General features: G+C 40.2%; 1 protein-coding gene across 1 annotated transcript in view; it reads left to right on the top strand.

Moving 5' to 3' along the window:
* Positions 1–18,757, top strand: part of TNN (tenascin N) — a 76,249-nt gene that overhangs the window by 16,130 nt on the left and 41,362 nt on the right. Inside the window, exons 6-8 of the mRNA XM_069065434.1 lie at positions 10,807–11,070; positions 13,035–13,298; positions 15,549–15,812. Of these exons, the coding sequence (XP_068921535.1) occupies positions 10,807–11,070; positions 13,035–13,298; positions 15,549–15,812 (792 nt within the window). The remainder of the gene's footprint in view (positions 1–10,806; positions 11,071–13,034; positions 13,299–15,548; positions 15,813–18,757) is intronic.

Here is an 18,757-nt window from a genome sequence, read left to right as displayed (position 1 = left end):
TTTATAAGTCTATCTACCTACAATTGACTCAGATTCCTTAAACCAGAAATTGACAGCAGGAAGGAGAGAGAAATGTTATTAGAAGAATGAAGATACACACTGCAAAAGCTGCCAGGGTCTTGTCTTGTTTATCCATTAACCAAAGTAACCATAATGTCATAGTTTAAGCGAACTACTCTAAACATTTCATGTCAATGGAAGTTAAGTGGAAAAATATGGGAAGCAATTAGCCCCAGGAGTGGAGGTTGGTACAATTACTATTGCCCTTACTTTTATCATTTGTCATTTCCACTCCCCATGACTTCATTCAAGGCTCTTCATAATCTGGCCCCACTATGCCTTTCCAAATTTATCTCCCATTGTTTTCCAATATAGTTGGGCCGGTCTTTTCACTGTCCTTTAGACATAACTTGTTCATTCTTGACTCTATTTTTCCTCAAGTTGTTCCTCTGGCTTGGAAAGCTTCCTTTTCCCAATACTATCTATCCTACAAAGCTTTGCTCACATTGTGTTTACTCCAGGAAGCTGCTCTAACCCAAAGTGATCAGAATTCCCTGGGCATTAACTCCCCATTGTCTTTTGTTGTTATTTTACTTTTCAAGTCCCATTTTTGCAATGAAACTGTAAACTCCTCAAGCCAAAGGTCCATGTCTTATTCATCTTTGTACTCCCTGTATTGCCTAGTGAAGAGCCTAGCTTTCCTATTGCCTCCTAGTGAAGCAGGAGGGGCTTCACTGATATTTATTCAATTGACTTTTTGTTGAAAATGAAGCTAGAGGAAGCTAGATCTCAAAAGCATGGCAAAGATAATTGGATTCAAAACAAACTGGGATTATATTTTTCATCTGCACAATAAAAAAAGATGAAAATGAATTTGAGAAGAAAGCCACAAATTCAATAGAACTATTAATTAATGCTAATCCAATTCATTTTCCTTAATACGAAAAGTCAGTTTTCTACAAACTTTTGTCACCCCCTTATCCTCATAATAGGAAGTGAAAATACATTGGAATTCAAGAATAGCACAGCAAGAACGAGAGAGCAAATGGCACACAGTACAGGTATTTTTCTTTTTGAATTACTAGTTAAAGCAGGAGTATGAAAGGGAAGGGTTTGATTGACAGTTGACTCTCATTAGAAGACAGTTTAGCATCTGCCTGTAAAAAAATGGGACTGACTCAAAACCAAGTCCATCCTCAAAGCAGCAAGTGAAAATGGAGACCACTATTCTGGTTGGTGAAATTTCCTTCTCAGAGCCTTAGAGACAATCAGTTTTTACTAACTGATACAATTTCTATGACTTTTTCTTGAGGACTCACATATAGGCTGTTCACATTCATATGATCTCTGATTAAAACCTGCCACAAGACCACCACCAACTACTCAGAAAAAGCTGCCATTTTGAGTTCTTCAAAACTGAAATATGATGGGTCAAAATCAGTCCAAGACCACATATTTTTTTCTTTTTAAACTTTCGGAATCTTTCAACATTTTCTTAGGGAGATACAATGATGTCATAGCTCCCCACTGCCAAATGAGAAGCTTTAGTTCTGCCTCAATCATTGATACATGCCAGAGACACCACTTTGGTTCTCACAAACTTGCCCTGGCTCCATCAGCGACTTAGATAGTATCGACAACTCTGGCTTTGGATAGACTTTAGAATACTTCAGTTGGAGCATGTCAGCTCAGATTCCATTTCAGACAGATATTCCCTCTAGAGTACTTTAATTCATAATACCTGCAACATGTCTGAGTTTTCCAGTAACTTAATATAAGGAAGGATTGTGAATTAATTCACTGATGTGAATTAATGAATCCCTTGTCCCAAGGACTTACCTGAGTTATATCAGGATTTAAAATCTTCATCCTTTCTTACACTTTCATGTAGGGAAGGAGAATGATAATGACTTTGATATTAAATCTGTCCTATCCTATTTTTTTCTTTTCTTTTCTTTTTTGCTTTTTGGAGGGCAATTGGGGTTAAGTGACTTGCCCAAGGTCACATGGCTAGTTTTTGTGTTAAGTGTCTGAGGCTGCATTTGAACTCAGGTCCTCCTGACTCCAGGGCTGGTGCACCACCTAGTTACCCCCCATTTTTTTTTCTTTTTTGGAGTGGCCTATCCTATTTCTAACATAAAAATGGACCATATTTCCTTATTTGTATGAGTTTGTGATAAGATGACATTATTTTTTCTTCTTGGCCTCTTAGGAAGTCGTCAATAAAAATGTACTTTTATCCTTGACCCTTTCCTGCTATTTAAGTAGGATACACCTTATACTAGAATCTCTCTAGTTGGATGGAGAAATGTAGTTAATCTTTGCTTCTTATCTGTGGCCTCTATAGGTCAGGGATTGGCAGCTTTTTGGAGGTGCCTGACAAATTTTTATTTATTCATTGACGAGGCCTAAGGAGTGTCTTTTAAAAGGGCTCTCTTTTAAAATCCAAACATTTCAGAGCAGACATTATACTTTAAGCCTTATTAGTTAGTATCTGAATTACTACTTAATACATTAGGAAGGTTTAGTTCAAGTATCTTAAACCAAGGAGGAACATAGGATAGGTAGGTACATAACAGGTTAAATGGTGACCTGGAGGGGCACCAGCAAGGAAGTCTTCTTTAGAACCTGCCTTAGCCATCTCCCATGGCCTCCTTTGCCAAACCTTGGTTTAGGCTGAAGTGAAGGTAGAATCAGGGCAATTAAGTGGTGCAGTGGATAGAAATCAGACCTTTGGCCTCAGACACTTACTAGCTGTGTGACCCTGGGCAAGTCACTTTACAGTGTTTGCCTCAGTTTCCTCATCTGTAAAATGAGCTGGAGAAGGAAATGGCAAGCCACTCTAGTATCTTTGCCAAGAAGACCCCAAAGGAAGTCACCAAGAGTTGGACATGACTGAAAAAAATGACTGAACTGAAAGCAGTAGAATCTCATATCATATTAAAAAGGACATAGGGCTTACCATACCCTCAAAGAAAGAATCCCTTATAGCTAATGAAGGTCTTTCACCTGGGTTCAGAAATCCACTTTACAGGTATAGGATGGGGGACACATGGCTAGACATTACTACTAGGTAGATGGGGGGGAGGTGTTAGTGGGCTAGAATTTCCACATGACTCAACAGTTATATGACGACTAAATACAAAACACCCCAAACTATTATCCCAGTCTGCATTAAGAAAGGCCCAGAAAGAGTCCAAGACTAGGGAAGTGATACTTGAGCTTTTCTCTGCCCTGCTCAGATCAGTGATAAATCATTGTGTTCAGCTCTTTGGAGAACATTTTAGGAAGGACATAAACTGAAGCATGTCCAAAAGAGGGTGTCTGTGATAATGAGAGACCAAAAGACTAACATATAACTAGTATTTCTATGGTTCTTTGAGGTTTGCAAAACACGTTATAAGTATTATCTAATTTTATTCTCACAACAACCTTGGGAGGTAGGTACATTTTACAGATTGGGAAACTGAGGCTGGGAGAGGCTAAGTGACTTGCTGAGGGTCACATGGCTAGTAAATGTATAAAGTAAAATTTGAACTTGGGTCTTCTTGACTACATTTCCAGGTTGAAGGAATTGGGACTATTTAGTGAAGAGAAACAAAAGCTTGAGTATGTGAAGGAAAGTAGAAAGAATAGGAGAAAGGGGGGCATGATAGCAGTTTCCAGTTATCCTGTGGACTGTTTTATGGGAGAGGGACTCCACTTGCTTTACTTGGACTCAGCAAAATTCGTGGCAAGAGGTGGAGAAATTCTATGTTGGCAGGTTAGGTTTCATGTAAGAGTCCCACCTTGTTACCTTTCATGTGACCCTTGGAGCATGGCAGTAGGGGCAGCAGTCCAAAATGACGCGCATGCTGCTTTCTTAAGTCTACAGGAGGACAGTGTTAATGCTTTAATTATCTAGCAAGAGACTGTAATAGGTAAGGTATGTTACCAGGTGGTGCTCACCTTCAGCCACCACCACACCCGTAGACACCACAGTCCCCAGCTAAAAGAATGCAGTATCTCCTTGAAAAATCAGGACACCCAGCCTGCCAAGACCTAGACTGCTCCCCTCACCACCACTGTCTTAGAAACTCAGTTTCAGAATTTAGCTAAGGGTGATATGAGATATTGCTCAAAATATTGGAAAAAAACCCAATATGAGCTTGGAATGCTCTACCACAGGTCAGGTGCAAGGAGTCCATGTGAACATCTAGGGTGGATTCTCTAAATTTGTGCATCTTGAGTTTCTTTTGGACTGCTTTAGTTCTTTACTCATGGAGCACAGCACCTTCTCTGATGAGGGCACTCTATGCTGAGCAGTCCTGTGCCAGTATCTCCCATGTCACCCAATAAATTCCAAAGTTCTTAAGAGAGACCTTGAGAGTGTCTTTGTATCACTTTTTCTGACCACCATGTGAAGAGGAATGGTCAAAGAGGGCATCAAGTACTAATCAAGTGACTATCGTTCTATTAAGGAGAATAGAATGTTAACTCCAAACTGCATTTCAACATATGGTGACCTTTTCTTGGTTCAAGACTCCTATAAATGTTACTTCAAATTGTCTGATGGTAGAGAAATGCCTAAGGATATGGGGGTAGGAAACTATGTCACTTTAGACATTTCTCTCTCTAAGATAGAAATACTAGGATTTAGAATAATGTTAAATGAATAAAAATTACTTCTAGAAAAAATATTGAAAAATATGTGAAATTTATGACTTTTAGAGCTCCTAATCTAAACCTGGACAGCTAGGTGGTACAAGAAGACTCATCTCACTGAGTTCAAATCTGGCCTCAGACACTCACTAGCTATGTGGCCCTGTGCAAGTAATTGAACCCTGTTTGCCTCAGTTTCCTCATCTATAAAATGAACTAGAGAAGGAAATGGCAAACCATTCCACTATCTTTGCTAAGAAAACCCTAAATGGGGTCACAAATAGCCAAACAACTGAAAAGTCTGAACAACAGCACTCTAAACTTGGACTCTCCTGTCTATGGTTACATCCACTTCATTCATAGGACTCAGATTATCAACATCTTTTGACCAAACATTATTAAACATAGGGAGAAGAAAAGAAAAAGGTTGCATTCCCAGGTGGAGCTGTCTATCCCTGGTCATCTTGCAAAACTTTCTTCCTTGTGCCCTCCCAGTCCTTCAGGTGTGGCTGAAGAATCTGAACTACATGAATTTACAGATCATGGAAAGGGGAAGATGTGTGTATAGAACCCCTATGCCTTATGTTACATCAAGGGAATGCAGGGAAAGAATGTTAAGAGAGAAAACAGTTATTTCTCCCTCCTCTGTTCACCCACCAATAGCCACCTCAGCAATAGTCATGCAGAGAAATCTCATTAGGGTAAGCAGGCACCCAGGGAATTTTACTATTGAATACTCAACTATAAAGGATGTTACTTTTTATTCAACAAACTATGATTTAAATAAGCTTAATTTAAAAAACAACCAAACAACTTGAAGTACATATTTTGCAAAGGGAAACTTTTAATCAAACTTTCACCTGAAAAACAAAACAATTTTTTTCATACTTATTTTCTTGGCTAAAAAAAAAAAAATTCCTTTTTTCAGATAGGCCCTGCTCTCCTAGCCCCACACTTTGACATTAAAGGCCTATGTCAGAGTTTAAAGCCTGGTGACCAGAGACAAATCCTTTAGAGAAAAAAAGTCAACTTTTTTGTTTTTATTGTTTACCAACAAGAGATTGGTCTGGCTCATACCAGCCAAAATCCCAGGGCCATGCACCACAACAAGGAGTCCAGGGGAACCAAAGGGGAAAAAGTATGTATTAACTCAGCTGTAGTTGACGAGTCTCTGGGTAAGAACAAGGTTTTTCTGGTAGTAGGAACCTCAAAGCTGATTTAATTTGCATTTCACTAATTATTAGAATTTAGAGCATTTTTTGTTTTATAAGGTTGTTGATAGCTTGGATTTCTTTCTTTGAAGACTGTCTTTTCATACTTTGACCATTGATTTATTAGAGAATGCACCCAATGGGTTTTCTTGTCATTGTGAGGATACAAATGGAGGACATATGCTATCTGGCAACTATCCCTCATTCTCTCATCTTCTTTTTCACTCAAATATTTCTTTGACAATATCCTTTACTCTCCTTCATAATTTCCTCTTCATAATGTGCTGCTGCCTACTTAGAACCACCATTGTCTTCTAGTGATATATTAACTTTAAATTCTTCCGGGACTGTATTGTTCGGTGTCTCCCATTCATACAACACTGGTAGAATTTATTGGTATTATAAAGATGAGCCTTTGTTTCAAGGAGACATTTGAGGTCATTAAAAGAACAATCTAGCCTGCTCTGCTCCTGTTAAATTTTGGGCCCAGCTCATTATTAATTAGTCCCAGTGACTACCCCCAATTGTTATTATCTGTTCAAGACACAGCTTAATCCTAGTTAATATTTTGTTTTGTAAATATATATGTTTTTCATGCCAAGATCAAATAAATACCTATGTTCTATGGCGAATATACTCTTTATATGTAGAGTTTAATTTCCATAGCACATAGGTATTTATTTGGGGTTGTCAAGTGCAGGCATTATGGTGAAGGCTCAAAGTCTATGGCAGAGAGTAACAGAGGGTACACTTTTTCAAAAAGAGCCACGCACTGTTTTCCCAGCCTTACCCAGGGATAACAAATGCTTTCTCCTAACTCTGCCTTGACATATAATGGCAAAATAGTGCTCAAGACATTGTCGACTTTGTCATTCTATAGAATTACTGCTACTGCAGATTCACAATCAGGCTGAAGGAGGGCTCTGTAAGTAGGCCAGCTCCACATATGATAAAAAAAATCTATTGACAACTCAGAGTATAAAATTATTACTGAATTCAGTTACCATGGTGGTCCAGCTGTCACAAGGCATACCAATAAAAGATTAGCTGGAGGACTCAATCAAGAAAGTCAGGTTTTTCTTTCATCTGACTTTTGGTCAGTGAGCTTTAACACTGACTACCCCTACAGGCCTTTACTAATCACAGTACTGCCCTAGTTTACTCTGGGAAGCTAGGGTCTGGGTTTGTATTTTTTACTTTTGGGTGTGATGGAACAATTATTCTTAGGATCCATACTTTACCTCCAATGGCAAGAATGAGTAATAAGACAGCCCTTGGGGGCAGCCGGCTTGCAAACTTCCAAACTGTTTTCCTTACTGCTTCCTATTTGTTGGGCAATGAGGATAGATGATGAAAGCAAAGTTGATGTGACATGGGCTATTCAGGCAATTCTTGTGTTAGAAGAAGAGTTGACCCACGCTGGCATTTCCTATTTTTCAGTCAATCATAAGTTAGTGGTAGAACCATCTTGACAATGTCCTTGGGTGTCAGAATTTAGTTTCAGTCACTGAATGACTATTCTTTGAGCTGAAGGAGGAAACAAGTGTAAAACGAGTAGTCCAGGGTAAGACAAGTAGCTAAGTTTCTTTTTTCCCCTAGAAGTTATTTGTTTATTTTTAGTTTTCAACATTCATTTCCACAAGATTTTGAGTTCCAAATTTTCTACCCATCTCTCCCCTACCTCCCACCCTAAGATGGTAAGTATACTGATTGCTCCTTTCCCCAGTCTGCCCTCTCATATAGCACCCCCCCCCATCCCTTCCCTTGCTAAGTTTCTTTAAGACATAATGAAACGTAACTGAAATCTGTAGGGAAAAAGTTATCAGTTTTGTGGTGGGAACACAAGAAATAGCTAGATGGCATCATTCCCAATGGCTACCCCCACAACCTGAAATTATAGACTGGTCCTTCAGTAGCCTGCTTTCCCAGGTTCAAGGTGCTTTTTGAGTCAGAACATATAAACATAGTTCATGAATCTCCATCTGTGTTTACTTTTTAATAGTCAGATAAAGGAAACAATTAGCTCAAAGGCATTACCGAAATGGTATAGTAAGAAAAGTAACAGCAAAACCTATCCCCATAAATGTGGGATACACTCTCCCACATGGACACACAGTCAGTGGGAAGAGTAAATGCCCAGAGAGTTTGCAAGTGGAGAAGAACACTGATAGGAACCCATGTGACCAAGGACAACATTGCCCTTCGGTGCTACTCCCTTCCCTTCCCCTCAGTGCCTTTATGTGATATCCTCAGACTGCTCCTTGTGGCGTATAATGCATCCTCTAGCCCTTGGAGCACAAGCCTTGGGAGAGTGCATGCCTTTAATAAGCATTAAAGTGGCCATGGTCACTATTATTTCCAGCTTTGGGCTCAGCTGAAACTTTGGTCTAAAATACTGCTATACATTTTCAGCAAGAAACAGAATTTTAATTAGAGGTCTTTAGTATCCTTTACTTCCACATTTATTTCCTAGGGGCCCAGCACAAGAAACTTTTCTTTTCCACTTTGAGTCCCCAATATTACAAGATTAGCTCCTGCAATTTATCAAAACTTAATAGAAAAAGCTGAAAGAGAAATTATGGGATGAACTTGTTAACTCAGGCCTTCTTGCCTGTGGGTATATGCTACTTGGCATTACCATTAGCAATGTGTAGACTTAATCCGGTCTTTCACTATGAGAACTTTGGGATACATCCCTTTGTGATGTCACAAATCTTTCCTAACTTGTCTGTTGTTTAAATTCGGATTTTTATAAATTGGGTTTCCTTCAGAAGTCACTTAAACTCTCAGCACTCTAGGTAATTCTTTAAGAGTATTAAGTTTCAGTAAAAGTAAAAAAAAAAAACCTGTTTTGGTAGAGGAAGTTCCTCACCAAGGCATTCAATATACCAGTGAAATTGCATGTCTAGTCCCTGTCCCTATCCCTTGAAGAAATGGGCTGTCTTCCTATATTAAAATGAAAGCTTTATATCTAAAGGTTGGTCCCATGTATCTGAACCTTTGGATTTTTTCTTCTAGATTTTTCAGAGGCGGGTCCCAGCTTAAATCTGTGGTTTTGAATGGTAGGAGGCTATTTCTTTAATGTGTGGAGGAGGTCAGAGCAGAAGGATATGGGGGAGAAGTCTGTCTAGCAACTCCTACAGCTGTTACTCATCTCCAACTTGGCCAGGAATCCATAGCTACTCAAAGAGTATCCAGCATTTGGATCTGGAATGGAAAATTTGCTTAATCATACCCACAGCTTTTTGATATAATGCTGGGTGGTTTTAGAGTTGCTGAGCTTGCCTCTTCTGGCAATGACCTTTTTCTCCTTGAAGATTCTATCATGGAAATATCCTAAATTATCCACCTTTCCACATCTGTTTATTGCCAGACACTTATTTCTGGGTATCAGGAAGTGGAAGTATTGCCAAGTGGAGATAGCTCTTTTCAGTAACCATCTTTAGATTAGAGAGAGGAGGAAAGAAAAGGGAAAAGGATTATGTTTTCCTTTTCATTTATGTCAGCTCAGATGGTATTGCCTTCCTTCTTTCCATCCCTTTCTCCCTGTGGTTGGATACCCAGAATGTAAAGGAAGCTTCCCTATTAAATATAGTTCCTATAGTCACTGGGGATATGATATAAATCTTGGAATGGAGTTTGGGAAAGGTAGGTAAGCACCGCCATCATATGGGTGTGGTTCACTCTTCAAGACTGCCTATTAAGAAAAGATTTGAGTCTTAGAAGTCCTGCTCTCTCTTCCTATTCTTCCTAGCATTCTTGTTTCTGTTTCCAATGTTGCTTATTCATTTCCCCCTCCCCCCAACTTTTTTGGATTCAAATGTCTCACCCAAAGCATTGGGTATGTGCCTAGTCCCCCCTTAGCACCAGTAATGAAGGTGAGAGGCACAGAAGGAGATTACTATGGTAGAAGGATGATCAGGGAAACTCTTTCATTTGTTGGAGCAAAGCAGCTTTCACAGAGCTGTTCGCGCACTCTGACTTCCTCCTTTGGTCTATGGCCCCTCGTTGGAGAACAGGTGCCTTCTTGAGATGATGCAGCAGATTCAATCAGGAGTTTCTCCCTTCTCCCCTCCACCCCCACCCATCTACACAAACAGTTGGGGTCTAGGGGAGAGAAGAGCTATTTCTCTTCTGCTTATTCTTATAACTCACTAGGTGAACAGCTCTTCCTAGACCTGTCACCAGGAATCTTTGTCATGGGACTCAGCCATAAGAAGTGACTGAGAGTCATCTCAACAAGGCACATCTTTGATGTTCAGCAGAGGGTCAAAGCACTTTTCCTTTAGTGAAGGGCACCCCACCCCAGCAAATCAAGGGACTCCCCTGGCCATCTTTGATATGTGCTATAAAAGATGTTGGAGATACCATCTTTCTGCATGTAGTTGTGGAGGCTTCGCCTAGTGAAGACCCAGGTTTCCCTTAGAGGTTCCCCCGAGGTTTCCTGGGGCTCACTATCATAGTATGAGTAGTCATTGCAGCGCATTTTTTAGGCTATTGGATCCCTAGAAGAGGTCCCTTTAGATAGCCCTTTAAAATTTACAAAAAGTTCTCCATGTGTTTTCTCATTTGGCCCTTACAAAAACCCTGCAAGTTAGGTACTGTTATTATCCCCATTTTTCAGATGGAGAAACTGAGGCAGAGAGAGGCTAAGTGATTTGCCCAAGATCACATAGCTGCCAAGTCTGAGGCAAGATTTGAGCTCCGGCCTTCCTGACTCAAAGTTGTATACTGTATCCACTGTGCCACTTGGCTGCCTTTGGAACCTATCTGGGTATGGGATCTTATGAAAGGAGTTAAAGAAATGGGAGAAAGGAAAAGCTTTCACAAGCTTCCTGTGAGGAAGGACAATAATAAGGACAGAAATGACAAGACTAGTCCTCTCCACCCACAGCCTCCAAAAGATGCCTCCGGAGCCAACTTTCCTCCTCCAAATGTTTTTTTTTTTTTTAAGGAATTGACAGTCCCACCAATGTGGTGACTGATCGAGTGACAGAGGACACAGCTACTGTCTCCTGGGATCCCGTCCAGGCCCTCATAGATAGGTACATGGTGCGCTACACCTCTGCTGAGGGAGAGGTCAAGATGACGCCAGTGAAGAAGGATGAGAGCAGCACTGTTCTGACGGGCTTGAATCCAGGCATGGAGTATACTGTCCATGTGTGGGCTGAGAAGGGGAGCCAAGAGAGTAAGAAAGCCAACACCAAGGCTTTAACAGGTAACAACGATGGCTGATGAGCATATGGCGGCTTTGAGTGTTTTTATGGTCCTTCTGTCACTCCATCCTGGCGATAATCCTGTGAAGTACAGGCATTTTTAGGCCCACTTTACAGAAGAGGAAACTGAGGCCTAGAGAAGTTAAGTCATGTGCCTACAGTTACCCAATTTTGGAAGTGGTATTGAATCCCATGGCTCATGATCTCATGTTTAGAGAACTACATTACACTGATTCTCACAAGAAGAGAAGGAAAATAAAAACTGAGAAACTCCCTCAGGGAGAAGGGTGATCTTGAATCAGGAGACTGGTGCCCAGTTTTGACAGCTGGGGTGTCAAAATATTCAGAGAAACAAACGTGATTTCTTTTCATAATGGAATTTTGCCTTTTTAGGCTCAAATAAGCTTTGGCACATACGTAGTTGTTTTTCTCCACCTCCATATTGTAGGTCACACTTAATTGGACTGTAAGTTCATGCAGCATTTTCCTAGAATTAGCTGACACTTTCTAATTTTCATTTCTGGACATGAAAGCTTGAAATATTTGGCTGACAAAAGAGTCGAAAGCTTATCTTGGTTTGTAGTGACTGGTGGGTACTATGCATATAATGTAGGCCTTTTTTGGAAAATAAGGGGGTGGTTGGCATTCCCAGTTTGACAGAAACAAATGTACTGGATATGTCTTTAAGCTTTCATAAATCCTACCTGATTACATCCTTCCTATAGACATTTAGTCAACTGTGAGACCCACGGACACCACAGGACTTCACTCCGGAGCAGCAATGTAATTCTTTCTCTGTTATTCCTCCACCCTGATTGGCACTATCCATTAATTCAGGGCAGCCTATTTAGGGAGACCACCTACGTTTCCGAAGATAGAAAGAAGTGGTCTTCTTAATAGGTGGTTGTTCAAAACAGGTTCATTTGTAGCTAATGCACGTCTCTCTGCCATCAACCTAAATTCTAAGTTCAGTGTTTGAGTTTGAATAGGAATTGACATTTGGTATGAGAAACATTATTTCAAGTGCTATGTGGCTACCATTTAGGCAGAACCCACTCTACAGAGAGGTCTTTTACTGTCGACTCTCCTAGTTCTTCCTTTGGACTGATCTGCTTCTTTTTTTATGCTCTGGGGTTCTATCCAAGGCTCTACTCAAGTGTTTCTCCTTATAAGAGGCCTTTCCTGATCTCTTCCATTTGTTTGTGGTTCTCCCTCTTCAAATATCTGATCAAAATTGTCTTCATATTGCCTGGCAATGAATAATATACCTATTGTCCTAGTCTAGGCAAATTAATTTTGTAGAGGCTTATAACCAAACGGTTAGCCAATAGACGATTTTTTTAGCCGCAGAAACTCACTAAGACTGTGTGCTAAGGCCTGGAGGGGTTGCAATCTGTCCTGGTGGCAGGATTACCCATGCTATTGAAATTATGAATCACTGAATTAAAATGTCTTTGAAGTTCAAAGAACATGAATAAAAATAGTATATTAACATGAAAATAAGGAGCAGAGGAAACTGGGGATTAATTGAAACTTTTTAAGAAGACAATTTGAGGACAGAGTTCTAGCAGTTAAAATGGAATGTTGACTTTATCTAAAAGACCTACATGTGATTATAGGATATTAACTCCCACTGGAATTTCAGACCATTGGGTTAAAGGCTTAAACCACCACAACTCTTGGCATGTAATTAAAGCAAATAAATCCTAGGTTTTTCTGGGCTGGTCCTTGTTTTATGAAAAGAAAGTACTTCTAATGAGGTTTTGGAAAAAAAAACACATCCTGGTTTTTGTGAGGCTATCTTTTGTCTGGCCATGTGTCCCAATTTTAGGTTGGAAAAATGTATTCACTGGGCAACAAAATGGACTTAGATTTTTTTTTGTGTCAGATAATCCTTATTTGTGTATATGCTGGCCTTTCAGGATTATAAACATTAAACTTCTCTTCCCGGATATTTATCTTAAAGAAATTGACAGCCCAACCAATCTGGTAACCGAACGTGTAACTGAGGATACAGCCACCATCTCCTGGGACCCAGTCCAGGCCGTCATAGACAGGTACCTGGTGAGCTACACCTCAGCTGATGGAGAGACCAAGGAGATGACAGTGGAGAAAGACAAGACCACCACTCTACTGACTGGCTTGAGGCCAGGCATGGATTATACTGTCTATGTCTGGGCTGAGAAAGGGAACCAAGAGAGCAAGAAAGCCAACACCAAAGCCCCAACAGGTAACAGAAGGAAATGCACCATTACTAGCTCACATCAATTTTTTTTTTAAAGCTGTGGCTCAGTGTTATTATCCCAATTTAAAAACAAGCAAACTGAGACTGAGAGGTGAAATAATTTGTCCAGGATCACAAAATGATTAAGTGGCAGAAATATTTTACACCCATGTTCTCTAAGTGCAAATCCAGTGGTCTTTTTTTCTACACTTTGTTGTCAATGGGAGTAAATACTTCTTGCCCCCACCATTTTCTCATTGATAGATGGCCACCTGGTGGCCAATTTTAAGATTATTGCTCTCTGGTGCCTGCGATAGCAAGTTGGATAGCAAGTGATAGCAAGTTTACTGTTTAAAAGTGTTAGAGATCTGAGAAAAACAACAAAATGACAGCATGGGTCAGTCATAGTACTGGCCACAGGGTTATGTTCAAATGGCCTCTAAGTCTGTTTATATGAATGGATGGCATTTTGTATTAATAATCCCCCTTTAGGAGACCTGTTAAACTTTTAATAAGGTTTGCTTACTGAGACACATACCATTTCTATGATCCTTACAAAAAGAAAGTAATGATTTCCACAAAGAAGAAATCCTATGTAAAATCAATCAATAAGTCAATTAATAAGCATTTATTAAGCACCTATTATGTGCCAAGCTCTAACTTCAGATACTTACTGGTTGTGTGACCCTGGGCAAATCACTTGTTTGCTTCAGTTTCCTCATCTGTGAAATGAGCTGGAGAAGAAAATGGCAAACCACTCCAGTATCTTTGCCAAGAAAACCCCAAAAGGGGTCACGAAGGGCTGGACACTACTGAAAAATGTGCCATACATTGTGCTGGGGTCTGGGGACACTGTAGCAGCAAGCACCCCAGCATCCCCAGGGTGGCTGCCAACACAGCTTCCCAGATCTGCTTTTCTAAAGGAAAGCAACTCAAAATGGGTTAACAAGCTGACTTTAATCAAACATATGTCATTTACCTAGTTCAGGGAAAAAAAGGTCAGTACCCCGAACTTCAGAGAATACAAACAAGTTATAAGCAGAAGTTACAAGCAGACAGAAACAGATCAGCAGACAGGCTTCCAACTATCTGACCATTACATCCATAACTGGTGACAGTTACCAGAGAAGGAAGCACCAACATCTGGGTTTTCAATGCCACGGGGAGCAGGGGGGTGGGGTGGGGCTCAACACCTGCCCAGAGTCTCGTCTGGTCATCTGGTCAAATCACAGAACACTTCTCAAAGTGAGCCCCAAAACAAAGCCTCACATCAGGGTTTATATAGCCTTCTCCTGGCTCAGAGAATGTCACAACCCTCTTGATGCACTGCCCAATCACAGAGTACCAAGGTGTGGGCATTCCTGAAAACCAAGCCTCCTGCCACAGGCTCCAGGTGCAGGGCCTAGGAGCAGGGAAGATCTTAAATTCCAATTCCCATAACAGATACAAATACAGTGAATGAAATAATCCTTCTTTTCAAGGAATGGGGGAGACATTAAATCCATATGAGTAAATGCATAATAAATATGAAGAGAATAAATACAAATGGATAGAAGGTAGTTTGGGAGGGAGAACAGTAGCAGCTGCTTGGGGGTTGTCAAGAAAAGCTTTACATAGAAGGTGTTGCTGTTTGCCCCAGCTTTCTTATCTGTAAAATGGGGACAATAATAGCACCCACTTCCTGAGGTTGTTGTGGGGAACAAATGAGATAATCATTGTAAAGCACAGTGTTTGGCATGTAGCAAGTGCCACACTTTTATTATTATCTTGAAGAAAGAGAGGAATTCCATGAGGTAGAGGGAAGAAGAGATTATATTTCAGACATGGAAACAGGAGACAGGAAGAACCATATATGCATACGACTGGGAGGGGGAATTGGGGCTGGGTTATGATGGTCTTTAAATAAGAAATATGTGCCCTGGATGGTATGGGAGAGATCAGTTTAACCAGTGGTTTTGTTGGATGAAAAGGTTACTCTGGAGAAACTGTGCTGCCCATGATTTGGGGAGCTAAAAACCAGGAAGTACCCATCTGTTCCCCTAGCTCCCTTCCCCACTTCCAATCCATGAAAGCAATAACATTGTTGACTGAAGAGTACTTTGATGACAATGCCCCTTCCAGATCTTATGTCCTGTGATTCTTAAGTTCTTTATTTCCGGAAGCTTGTCATCTCTACCCCATATTCATAAGGATGGATTGGTGGCATTGACTAATTTGGTGCCAATGCTTAACCTTCTCCAAACATTCTTCTTAAAGAAATTGATGACCCCAAGAACCTGCTAACCGATCAGGTGACAGAGGACACAGCCACTATATCCTGGGACCCAGTCCAGGCCGTCATAGACAGGTACATGGTGCGTTACACCTCAGCTGATGGAGAGACCAAGGAGATGCCAGTGGGGAAGGACAAGACCACCACCATCCTGACAGGCCTGAGGCCAGGCATGGATTACAGTGTTCACGTGTGGGCTGTGAAGGGAGACCGGGAGAGCAAGAAAGCCAACACCAAAGCCCCAACAGGTAACCAGAAGTGCATTCACTTTTTATATTAGCTTTTCAGTGGAGTGCTTTCTTGATAACAATCCTGTGAGGTAGGCATGCAAGCATTATTGTTTTTATTTTATAGATGAGGCAATTAAGTCACAGAGTGATTAGGTAATTTTCTAAAGACCAAATTCTACTAATTAGCAATTTAATGATCTGAGTTGTAGCTAAGTGACCTAATGAGTGGAGCCTTGGACCTGGAGTCAGGAAGACCTGAGTTCAAATGTAGTCTTGGACACTTACTAGCTATGTGAACCAGAGCAAATCACTTAATCTCTGTTTGCCTCAGTTTCCGCATATATAAAATGGTGATAATAATAACACCTACCTCCCAGGTCGTTGTGGGGGATAGAATGAGATAATATTCACAAAATGCTTTGCAAACCTTAAAGCACCATATAAATGCAGGTATTCTTTTTAAAATTATTATTATTGTTCTTATTAACTCATTTCATCTGACTCCAAATTCAGTAGTCTTTCCAACACTCTATGATGCCAAGACAGAAAAACATAAACTGGCTTACTTATTCAGAAATACTTAGCTGATGTTAAATTGTAGGATTGTTGCTGTCTTAGAAGACTTACCAATGGGATGGCCATGTGGTGTAGGTTAGGAAGGATGGTGCTACACCTAAAACCTGTTAGAACAAGGGACCAGGGACACTTTCTTCCACTGAAGGGGTCTAGTTCTAAACTCACAGGGATCATATTCACTATGGAGGAAGGCTAGCGTCTAAAGGCAGGCTCTTCTGGTCTTTAGTTATTTATGTCACCACCTAGAGCCCCAGAGAAAAATCATCTAAGGCTTATATATGACTCATATCTAGGGTTTGTCTCAAACGAATAGTTAGGGTTATTTCTAGAAAGATACTCAGTATACTACTTATATCAGGTATAGGACAGCTATTTATTTCTCTTACCACAACAGAAATACTTAATGCACAGAAGATTCCTTAAGTATGCATTGACAAAGACTTAAAATGAAACTATTATTATACTTGCCTGTTATACTTGCCTATTATACTTGCTTGGGAGATTGGTAATTAACATATCAAAACATGAAAGATTTTGAGGAACCCTCCTACCATTGTCAAATTTCCCCTGGAACCTACATTTTGAGGAAATACCTAACCCAGCCATACTCACTCCTTTCCTGACTCTGCTCCTGACTTTCAGGACTTCTTCCCTACCCTGCCCCTTTCAATCCTCTTTTTTATTTAATTTCCTCTTTCTTTTATTTTCTAGTTTACATCAATCATTTCTACAAGATTTTGAGTTACAAATTTTCTTCCCATTTTTTCCCTACTCACTACCCAGCGATCCCACTGAATATCCCTTCCCCAATCTGCTCTTTCCCATATCTTCCTCCATCCCCCCTCCTACTTTCCAGTAGGGCATGGTGGATCTCTATACCCCAGTGCCTGTATATTTTATTTCCCAGTTACATGTAAAATAATAATATATATTTAAAACATTTTATTTTAAAACTTTGAATTCCAGATTCTTTCCCTTCCTCCCTCATCCCCCACCCTTACTGGGAAGATAAGCAATTCAATATAGGTTGTACATGTGTACCTATGCTAAACATTTCCATAGTGGATATATTGTGAAAGACTGACTATATTTCCCTCCATCCTCTCCCACCCCCCACTTATTGTATTCTCTACTTTGATACTGTCCCTTTTCAAAAGTGGGTGCTTCCAACTTCCCTCCCCCCCCAGCCTGCCCTCTCTTCCATCATTCCCCCTCTCATTCCCTTCCACCCTACTCTCCTGTAGGGTGAGATACCCTATTTAGTGTGTATATCATTCCCTCCCTAAGCCAAATTCAATGAGAATAAGGTTGATTGATTCTCTTTTGCCTTCCTGTTCTTCCCCTCCATTGTAACAGTTTTCCCTTGTCTCTTTTATATGAGATAATTTACCCCATTCTGTCTCTCCCCATCTCCTCTCATTATATTCCTCTCTCACCTCTTAATATCACCTTTTAAGTATGATCCCTTCCTATTCAATTGGTCCTGTGCCCTCTGTCTATGTATACCTGTACACATATATACACACACTCACATATGTATTTATATACCCATATACCCTCCTGTATAGACATATATGTATATATACATGTATATGCACACATTTCTATTCCCTTCAACTATTCTCATACTGAGAAAAGTTTCATAAGTTACAATTATTGTTTTTTCATGTAGGAATGTTAATAATTAAACTTTGATAAGTTCCTTATGATTTCTTTTCCCTGTTTACCTTCTTATACTTCTCTTGCTTCTTGTATCTGAATGTCAAATTTTCTATTCAACTCTGGTTTTTTCATCAAGAATGCTTGAAATTCCTCTATTCCATTGAATCATCATATTTTCCCCTGAAACATGATACTCAGTTTTGCTGGGTAGGTGATTCTTGGTTTTAATCCCAGCTCCTTGGACCTCATATTCCAAGCCCATCAATCCCTCAGTGTAGAAGCTGCCAGATCCTGTGTTATCCTGATTGTGTTTCCACAATATTCAAATTGTTTCTTCCTAGCTGCTTATAATATTTTCTCCTTGATTTAGAAACTCCAGAACCTGGCTATAATATTCCTGGGAGTTTTCTTTTTGGGATCTTTTTCAGGAGGTGATCAGTGGATTCTTTCAACCTCTGTTTTGCCCTCTGGTTCTAAAACATCAGGGCAATTTTCCTTGAGAATTTCTTGAAGGATGATTTCTAGATTCTTTTTTTGATCATGGCTTTCAGGTAGTCCAATAATTTTTAAATGATCTCTCCTGGATCTATTTTCCAGGTCAGTAGTTTTCCCAATGAGAGAGAGAGAGAGACAGAGAGAGACAGAGAGAGAGAGAGACAGAGAGAGAGAGAGACAGACAGAGAGAGAGAGAGAGAGAGAGAGAGAGAGAGAGAGAGAGAGAGAGA

Source organism: Petaurus breviceps, unplaced genomic scaffold, assembly GCF_028583685.1.
Source record: "Petaurus breviceps papuanus isolate PSGF00001 unplaced genomic scaffold, PetGlider_PUasm1.0 90692, whole genome shotgun sequence".
In the NCBI taxonomy this organism is placed as follows: Eukaryota; Metazoa; Chordata; class Mammalia; order Diprotodontia; family Petauridae; genus Petaurus; species Petaurus breviceps.
This window is presented reverse-complemented; position numbering and strand designations above follow the sequence as displayed.